The sequence below is a fragment of the Pongo abelii genome, chromosome 19 (genome assembly GCF_028885655.2).
Source record: "Pongo abelii isolate AG06213 chromosome 19, NHGRI_mPonAbe1-v2.0_pri, whole genome shotgun sequence".
Classification (NCBI taxonomy): domain Eukaryota; kingdom Metazoa; phylum Chordata; class Mammalia; order Primates; family Hominidae; genus Pongo; species Pongo abelii.
In genome coordinates, this window is record NC_072004.2 from 62,120,936 (window position 1) to 62,131,283 (window position 10,348).

The window sequence follows — 10,348 nt, forward strand, 5'->3', positions numbered from 1 at the left end:
AGGTATAAAAATTGGAAGGAGAAAAACAATATTTTTATCATTTACAAATCTCATAATTATGTACCTAAAAACATCCAACATAATATATTTTAAATTCTATTAGAATTAGTAAGTGAATTTATCATTAAATGAAAAGGTCCAAACACAAACACCAACTTTTCCCGTATATATTAGGAATATTTTGAAAATTACATTTAAATGTGATAAAATTTAGATTAGCCTTAAAAACATTGATTATCTAATTGACTGTCTAATCATGATTTTAATGAAAGGGATGTAACACCTCAATATGGACAATGATAAAAGATTGAGAGTAATTAATAAAGAACTAAATAAACTTCCAAGAGGAATATTCATGGATTGAAGACTCAAAATTGTAACGATATTAATCTTTATCAAGTTAATTGACTTAATGCAATCCAGTCAAAGCACTGCTAAGTGTGTGCGTGTGTGTTTGTGTTTTAAAGACCACAAATATTAATTACAAAAGACCATATGTTCATGGTCATCCTTGTTGTTTTACACTGATAGCTTTTGCTAGGACATTATTATTCTACACTGTAGTAATGTGCCAGTTATCCTAATGTTAATGAGGCCTTTGTAACTTTTAGGCGAACATTTGAAAATAATGAGAGTAGCAAAATTTGGAGAATATGTATTGTCTAAATTTCCTTAATCTGCCATGGGCTTTTTTGTTTCGCAAATCATTTCTATTTATTTCTTTTTAAAAAGCATTTGGAATTTATAAGATTTGAAACCGAAAGACCCTTCTTTTTTTTGTTACAGTATTTTGTATAATGTTTGCTAATTAGATTAGTTTGCTGCACGTATTATTTATTATGTTTGTATTTATGTATCAGATTAGCTTTTTTTTTAAAGAAAGAATGGACTTTGTGATCCTTGAATCAGGAAAATGTTTCAATTATCTAATCAATCTAAGGTATCAACGTTTCTGATGCTACTTTTGAGGTATTTATGGGATGTGTTCCATTTTAGGTGGGAGTTTTTCTACTGTTTGGCTTATACCCTGCTCCAACTTGATACAGGAAGGCTTTTTATGTGAAGCATATAAATACAATATATGGTAAAGAGTGTGTGAGGAAAAAAAAATTAAAGGCACTATAGTCAACAAAGCCCTACTTATGCAAAACGTGCACACACACATACACACACCCCTACACACATGCACTTTAATCACTCCTAGGGAGTACAATACTTTGCCATTTCAACTCAAATGTTTCTTTTAAAAAGTCCCTCTCAATTCTAAGCTCTCATACATGGTTTCAAGGAAAATCCAGCCTCCCAATATGATTAGATCTTAAAAACTATTTGAATCTAAACAGCAATGCAAGAGAAAGATTCCTGAGTGGTATCATTAGATTTACTCCATTGTGTACCCCTGGTGTCTTTCCAATCTATTTCCTTTAACTCACAGTGTTTTGCTTTCCCAACTGGAGATTTAGTGTATCTGCTTTCATCACAGCCGGTTTTTTCTACAGCAGGGTTTCTCTATCTCGATACCATTGATGTTTGCAACAGGATAGTTACTTGCTGTGAGAAGCTGTCCTGTACACTTCAGGGTCCCCAACCCCTGGGCTGCAGACCGGTAGGTCTGTGGTGTTTTGGGAATCAGACTACACAACAGAAGGCAAGCCGGCAGTGAGCGGGCATTACTGCCTGAGCTCCGCCTCTTGTCAGATCAGCAGGAGCATTAGATTCTTACAGGAGCATGAACCCTATTATGAACTGTGCATGTGAGGGATATAGGTTGTTGCACACTCCTTAGGAGACTAATGCCTGATGATCTGAAGTGGAACAGTTTCATCCCGAACCCCACCCACGGAACAACTCCCTTCCACAAAACTGGTCTGTGGTGTCAAAAAGGTTGGGGACTGCTGCTGTACACTTTAGAATGTTTAGCAGCATTTCCGGTCCTCAACCCACTGTATGCCAGTATCCTCATCACCCCCAGTTGTGACAATCAAAAATGTTTCCAGACATTGCCAAATGTCCTGGTAGGGGGTGGGGAGGAACCATTCCCTGTTGAAAACTACAGTTCAGCAGGATGAAAACAAACTACAGAAATACAGACGTAGAAGAAAGAGCGTGTTTCCCACCACCGTATTTTAAGATGTTTTAAGCTTTTCAGGAGGATCTTTATATGTAGATAATTTGGACAGTTTTCCTGTATAAGAGTGGTGGAAACTGCAGCAATGCAGCATTTCGGACCTGATCTCTCGCCATTGGCTTCACTCTACCTTGCTCTTCATGTGGAGGTCAGCTCGTAATAATTTCAGTTTCTTTTGGATCTCGGTCAGAACATCAATTTTCTGCTCCAAAATGGACAAAGACCGGGCAACGCAAAAATCAATATCATGGTTTACTCCACCAGCTCTCTCCTGGATATTTTCCAACCATTGGCTAGATCCCTTCCCTGAAGTTGTGGTATCCTTCCCTAACGGAATGGGTAATGTTTCAACCTCTTCAATCTCTTTGTGCTGCCCCTCACACTGTACATAAGGTATTTTAATAAATTCATCCCTCTGAAGGGACATTTCTGAATTTCCGATGTGACTTTTTAACATCCTTGGTGTCTCATGTCCAATCGGATAGAGGCCACGATGGTATGGCCTTACATCTACATTTAATTTTTTTACTCTGTTTGCATATCTTAAAGTGTTGAGAGTGTTTTCACAAGAGGTCATTCCTGGAGAGATAGTAGCGATCATGCAAGTGGAGGAGTTCTGGCCTATAAAGGAGTCCCGGAGCACCTGTGTGAGTTTGCTGGCTCTGAATGGGGTGTGAGGCTTGTTCTGACCCAAAGCTAGAATACATTCTTTGAGGGCTAGAAGACTCTTGTTAATCTCTGCCCCTTCCAGCTGCCTTTTCCGGCTGGCCTTGGTCGTATCTGCTCCCCTTTCATTCCCAGCTAAATCAACGAGGGAAAACTTGCCATGCAATATCCCTCCTGACTTCAAGATGATCTGGAACACTGCATGGCTCCTGGATGAGTGAGCGTTGACAGATGTTTGCCTGGAAGTCCGACAGCTATTCCCTATTTCCACCAGGTTCAGCACTTCCTCCACACAACACACCTCTTTCTCCTGCAGCCCGACCACTTGGATTTGCTGATTGCCATCCTCAAGGACTTGCAGTTTCTTCTTCCAGTTCAACAAATCATACACCTTGCCCCCATAAATCTCAAAAAATGTCCCATAGACTTTGAGGTCCAGCTTCTCATATGTGGAGTTTCTGAGCAGGAGAAAGACATCCTGTGCCACCAGAGCATAAATGCCCTTAGAACAATCTTGGGCCCTTCCTGAAAAGTCTCCACCCATGGTGTACGTCTTCCCACTTCCCGTCTGCCCATAGGCAAAGCAGGTGGCCATGCCCTTGCGGAAGATGGACTCCACCAGTGGCTGGGCGGTGAACTGGTACACCAACTCGTTGGAGGCTTTGTCGTCGAAGGCATGGTCGAAGCAGAAGGTCTGGTTCTGCAGGTAGCGAGTGAGGTCCACCTTTTGCTTGGACTCATGCACCATAACCACATTGTCCGAGGGGACGGTGATGATATCCAGGTCCTTCAAGGTTGTCTCTCGCTGGTTGAGAGGCCGCTTCCTCACGCAGACGCAGATGCGATGTTCTTGCGGGGGCTCCAGGACTGAAATCTTGCTGCTGTCCAGGTGCCTGCGATACTCTTCGATCATGTGCATGATTTCGTAGTTGGGGTTTCTGATGTTGACATCGAGGGCACGTCTAGCTCGGATCTCCTGCTGCAGCCGCCTGCGCTTTTCCCGCTGCTTCTGCAGTTTCTGGATTTCCCAGAGGCAAGGAGACTTTTTCTGCTTCATCAGACAAGGTTTGCTGGGGATCCTCACGTCCAGGCTGTCCCCAGAGGCTGTTTTGTTTTTCTGGGGGATCATCACAACCCATTTCGTGGCGGTACGCTGGTCCCTGATGGCCGAAGAGGGCGCCGGAGCCAAGGGGGATAAGGGCGGGGGCGGCATGGGGTGTTCAGCAGAGTCCAGAGCTGGATTCAGCAGGAGTATGGTCTCCAGGTCAATCTTCTTGCCTTTTTTGACTGCTTTCTCCACCCACTCTACCGTGACCCAATAGTTTTCTCTGTTGATCTCCGTTACCACAGCGAGGTGGATCCGCTTGTCACTGCGCTGGATCGCCACGTAGATGCCCACTTGGATGTCTCCGAAATGTGGCTTCAAGGGTTTCAGGGGCGAGAGGCATGGGGATTCAGGAAGGCAGAACTGGCTGGCCATGGTGAGTGATGGAGGTATCAGGGAGCGCTCCAGGGCCCTTGGGGTTGGAGCAGCAGGACCCAAGCCAGCCTGAAGCGCCCAGAGCACTGAGCAGGGTTGCAGTCTGTGCCTGCCTTTGTGAGCCTAGCGCGGCAGGGCCGGGACTGGGGCCACTACGTCACAAAAGGATGAGATGAGGCGGCAGAACCTAGGGCTTAGGAGTGAATGGTACGGGAGCACGAAGGGATGGAGAGATTGTTCTCTGCCAGTGAGGGTGAAGGGGTTGAAGGAGGATGTGGCGTGCTCTCCGGATCACGGCAAGAAAGAACAGGTAACAGAGAAGCAATGGGAACCATGGAGTTGAAATTTAATTTATATGTCCCATGTACATTTATGCCTAAGCATAAAAGGAGGCCTTGGCTGGCAGTCTCAAAGCTCAGTGCTTTAATTTGAGAATTGCTATGAAGTTCCCTTGAACTTTAACTCTCCAGTGATCAGTGGGAACAGATGAAGGTAGAGCTATTTGCAAATCTCAGGACTCGATATTCAACAGGATCCCAGAAAGGCTCCTCAAACCCGCCATCTTTGTTTTTTCACTTCCTTCAAAACGTGTAACTTGTTTAAGAGTCACAACTTAAAGTTATTACAGTTTAATCAGCTTTCTCATTACAAAATCAAAATGAGTAGAATGTAGCAGGTCGTTGTGGTAATTTGCTAATATGAAACTACCTTTCGTACAGCACCTGGGTTTGCAAACACAACATGTTTATCACATTCCAAGTGGCTCTGATAGCTATAAAGTGAGTTTTGTTGTGCTGTGGTCACCACCATTTTTGAGATTAGTTCAGTAATTACCTTTCCAAACTCCTTCAGTAATTATACTTCTGGCCTCATTATCCATAATTGGGAGAGAAAGAAAAGACACTGTGTGGAAAGAGATAATTAATCTTATACTCCCCCCACCCCTGCAGTACTTGTGTGTGTCCTTTAGAAGTTGTTAAGCAGGGCTGGAAGGCAGCTAAGACCATCGGATGCAAAAATATATTTTGCCAAGATTGCAATATTTTCATGCATAAGAATTAGCTTATAAAATAAATGACATTGACTTTTAGACAGGCCAAGCTCAAAGTAAGGGTGATACCTTACATTCAGCTCCCTACCAACCCCTGTGCATGTTGTCTTTTGGACTGTTGAATTTTATCATAATTGTACTTATAGCTCCAAAGTAACGTGAAGTAGCAAGTTACAACCTTCCCTACGAATAAGGGCCTCTATAGAAATAAATTCTACTATAAACTAACTTTTCTGTTCAGTCAGTCTAGTAAAGCTTAGATTTTGAAAAGAAGGTGGAAGGAGGATACTGGATAAATTAGATAAGTAAGCAGTGCTCATTTCAAGAGGAGGTTGTATACAGGTGGAGGGAGAGGAGAAAGGGCTTTAGGCAATTGTCTTCTAAAAAATATTATGTTTTATTTCCCCAAATTATCAGTATTTAAAGTGGTGCTTTAAATTAGTTGTTCTTTCTTAGTTTCAAGGCCATGATGTAAATATTCTTAATACACTGTATTTGTCATTAGCACTCTGTCATTCAGGTTGGAGTACAGTGGCCTGATCATAGCTCATTGCCACCTCAAACTCCTAGGTTAAAGCCATCCTACCATCTCAGCCTCCTGAGTAGCTGGAATTACAGGCATGTGTCAGGATGCTTTGCTATTTTCTTTGTTTCTTTCTTTTTTTTTCTTTTGCTAGGGATGAGGTCTTGCCTTGTTGCACAGAGGCTGGTCTCAAACTCCTGACCTCAAGGAAGTCTGCCTTCTCATCCTCCCAAAGTGCTAGAATTATAGGCTTGAGCCACTGAGCCCACATAATAGTTTGTTTTGTTTTGTTTTTTTAACCATTACCTTTGAAAAAGCTGGGTCTCTCTCAAAATTATGAAAACTCTAGACCCTCCAGGCTAGCCATAGTGTTTTCATCTTAGCTAGTAATGTTTTAGACAATGGATGAGCAGATCCATGATAGTAGTGCCAAAATCAGAGAGAAAAGTTTCCTTTTACTCCCTCTTTCTTTCCAACATGTTCATATAGGTTTTCATAGCAATTTCAGGACTTTTTTTCAGTTCTTTTCTCTTTTATATAGTTTCTGTAGTATATTGCATTTGTTCCTACAGTTTAATTTTATATAAAGCTGGCTAGATAGATTGTTGATAACCAGAATTATGAGTCCTAAACTTGTAGTCACCTGCAGGAACTAAAAAGTTAACAAATCCAAAACTGATTCCGTTATTGTCTTACTGACAATGGCAGCTCTTTGTTATTTTTAATTGCTTTTAGTAACTTCAACATTTACTCATCTTTAAAATCCTGACACAGATCTTTGTGTTCTTCCTCTTTCAGCCCATCCTAACTTAGGTAGTCCTTTCCCAGTCTCTAGAAGTCTTCCGTAACCATGATACCATTTAATCTCCCAACCAATTATGAGCTTGTTTTCTTTTTTCTTTTTTTTTTTGCAACCTCATCCGGTCAGGGACTTAGTCTATTTCTCACACTGCTCCTAGAGTTATTTTAACAGGTTCTTCCTTATTAATTCACTGCTTTTAAGCATTTTAGTAGCTCCTCATCATCCTAATGATATGGTGTAAATTCCATAATGAAGACTTAAGGCACATCATCATCTTGCCTGCTTTGTCATCCTCAAGATTTCCCACTATCCATACTTAATCTAAAATTGAGCCATGTAGAAGAAATTGCAGCCCTTCAAACACACTACTTTCTTTCAAATTTCAAATTTCTAGTCCAGTGGTTCTCAATATTAAGATATGTGAAAATCAACTGCAGGGCTTCTTAAAACATAGGCTACTAGGCTCCATGCCAGAGTTGTTGATTCAGTAGGTCTGAAGTGGGGCTGAAAATTTGCATGTTTAACAAGTTCCCAGGTAATGTTGGTGCTGCTGGGTGCAGGGACAACATTTTGAGAATTACTAGTACAGCCCTCTGACAATAATCCTTCCTTGTCTTCATGGTTTTCCTGAGCTCTTCAATACCTACCTCAAACATCACTACCCTGGACAGGTTTCTCTGACCTTCTTGATAATAGCCAGGCAAAACAGCATTAGATAAAGACACCCCTTCTGAAGGATAATAGCCAGGCAAAACAGCATCAGATAAAGACACCCCTTCTGAAGAAATGGTATCTATTACTGGTCGAATTTGGCTAGTCAAGGGAACACAAAAGCCTAATTTTTAGTAGTACATTAAAAAAAATTCTCATTGGTGAAAATAACAGTAATCTGTTTATAGAGAGATGATTATATGCTTTTACAATTTCGATAGTCTGGAACTTCTTTGGAGCAATCCCTTTTTATATTTGCTGATATAAAATTCACAATTCAGAAACCATCTGCCTAACTCTCTCATTTAATGGAATTTATTCTGACAGACTAGTCCATCTTAAAACCAAAAACCACTGTGAATCTTGAGTGATGAGATAAATACAGCATTTGTCAAAACGAGAAGGCCCTAGATGCAAGATATCAGCCTTGGCCATGACCTGAATAGCTTTTGGTAGATGAGCAGTTTCTCCAGATTAGAGACTAAAGCCATCCCTATATTTTTAACTGAATAGAACCAAGCAGTACATGCTTACTTTGTGCTATTTCTTATGTCAAAGAAATCCTTCAAGGAACTTACCATTTACACATTTTGTTCTGTGAACCTACTAAAAAAGCTCATGCCTTGACAAACCGTTGAGTGATAGATTCTCTTTAAGTCTCCTTTTTTCAAAAGCCTAACAAGTATCAGGTGTTGCCCCACAAGAGTGGGTAGGGTGGGTGGAAGTAAGTGCAGGAAATGAGCTTTGTAATTTTCATTTATTAATTACAGATATATTCCCAGTTTGGGGCTTGTCAAAGTTGATTTATACGAGAGAATGTAATTTCTAGTCTCATTTTAGATACAAATCTCCCAGGAGATATGCATCAGATATGTGCCTTTCTAACACTGTTTTGACAGACATCTAGCAGCTGTTGGACTTGTTTGATCACCCTGGGGGGCTGTACTTTTCCAGTATAGGGATACAAATTGAGGTTGATTTAGATATTCAGAGGAGTTCAATAGATTTTCCCAAATCTCTTTGAAGAAATGAAATGCATCATTTTCATTTATAAAGTTATCTTTTAAAGAGAAGAGAGGTATCTTACTAAGTTTATGCCTTTTTTAAAAAGAGGAAATTAACTTTTAGAATGAGAATGGTATTTTACCATTACAGCTAGTGTCTCTGTCTCCTGACATTTCTACATTTTCCCAATGCTCTACACTTACCCTATCCAGATAAGTCCATACTTCTCCAACCCTCACATTGATTTAATAGGCAAGAATTGTTTCTATGACAACAGTATTAACTCAGAGCCATCTTTCCCCTGCTTATTAAATGGGGTTGCCTACCTGGTGATATCTATAAGATTTATATATATTTTTTAATTGTGGATATTCATCTATAAAGTTAGCCAAGATAACAAAGCTAAAAATTGTCCCTCTCTCACTTTAAATCCATTTGTGTTGGCCATCTTTTAGCTTTCAACTCTATTTAGCATGCTGAGTGGAGAGGCTGGGTGTCACTTCCATTTTATGTTAGTGTTGTTTGCTTGTAATTCACACTAAAGCTAGGAGTTCAGTGTTCAAGCTAGTGTTTGCTTGTAATTCGCACTAAAGCTATAGCTCTTTAACTTGGAAGATGTGCTATATTTCTCATCTTCAAAGAATGTTCTTTAGATGATACGATTCAGAATATTTAATATAATTTTGTATTGGAATAAATATGAAAAATGATATAAAATACTTGTATTTGAGAAATGGTTGGAGGAATTTGGATATTTGTCCTAGAGAGTTTGAGAGACAGATCTTTCTATATACACTTAAATGGCTACCTTATGGAAGAGGAATATAATTTGTTGTATTTGATTTAAGGTGTGTCGACATTCAAAAATTCAAGCACTAGCCCCTCAAGACTCAACTCATCATCATTTTTCTTAGAAAGTATTCACAGGTATTCATAGCTCCCTTTCCTCTACCTCAATCACAGATTAGTTAGTTTCCTTTATCTCAACTCCCACATTTATTCCATACTTATTTTTGACATTGCACTTATGACTGTGTGTGAAAAGAATCTGCATCTTTCCAGGTTAAAAAAAATAAGCTTTGAGAGAAGCAAAGAGGATAACTTATTCATAGTTGTATTCCTTCTATCTGTCATGCGGACATTAAATTTCCTAAAACTATAAAAACTAGCTTAATAATAGATGGATGTTTCCAACTTCAGATCAAACTAATAAGAACTTCAATCTAGTATGCATTCAGTGAACCTTAGTAACTATCTCCTAAATATAAAGGTCTATACTAAGTGGTAGATTATATAGTAGTACAGAAAACAGCCCTAACTTCTACCTTCATGGAGCCTACAGCATCATTTTTGGAAACAGATACTAACAGATAAAGATATGGATAGATATAGATACACACACATATGTTCACACACACTTATACACACACATGCACATACATACATACAGATAGATACAGATATATAGATATCATTCTAATGACTACAACAGTTTTTGAGAGTCAGGGTTCTATCCCATGTATATTAAAACAGAAACTAAATGACAACTTGTAGGGAAAAGTAGTGCAGAACACATTTCCATATCAGACCCAGGAGTTGGGCTAGATTTGTATTCTCAAACCAGGCTACATATCAAAATCACCTGGGAAGCTTTTACAAAGTACAGATTGCCTGGCTCCACTCAGACCTACTGAATTAATCTCCAGGGGCCAGAAGCTGGGAATCCATTTTGCTAAAATCACACCCCAGTTTATTCTTATGTTACTGTGAAGCCTGAAAGCATTGGGCTGGATGCCCTCTAGGTCTCTTTCTACTCAGAGATTTTATGATCCTGTGGTTCTGTGAATAAAAAGATGATCCTATGATACACCTGTGGCCTTTGAAGTTTCTTTTATTTTCATAAGCTGAATGTTTAAAGATACTCCTGATTTCAGAAATGAGACACAATGCAGTTTTACTGGGAAAGCTACTTTTAGGTGTCT

At 39.8% G+C, this 10,348-nt stretch overlaps 1 protein-coding gene across 1 annotated transcript; it reads right to left on the reverse strand.

Annotated features, from left to right (window-relative positions):
- Nucleotides 1-2,093: 2,093 nt before the first annotated feature.
- Nucleotides 2,094-4,419, reverse strand: KIF2B (kinesin family member 2B). Its single transcript, XM_002827365.5, has one exon. The coding sequence runs from the start codon at nucleotides 4,272-4,274 to the stop codon at nucleotides 2,250-2,252; it is 2,025 nt and encodes a 674-aa protein (XP_002827411.4). The 5' UTR covers nucleotides 4,275-4,419; the 3' UTR covers nucleotides 2,094-2,249.
- Between the last annotated feature and the right edge of the window lie 5,929 nt (nucleotides 4,420-10,348).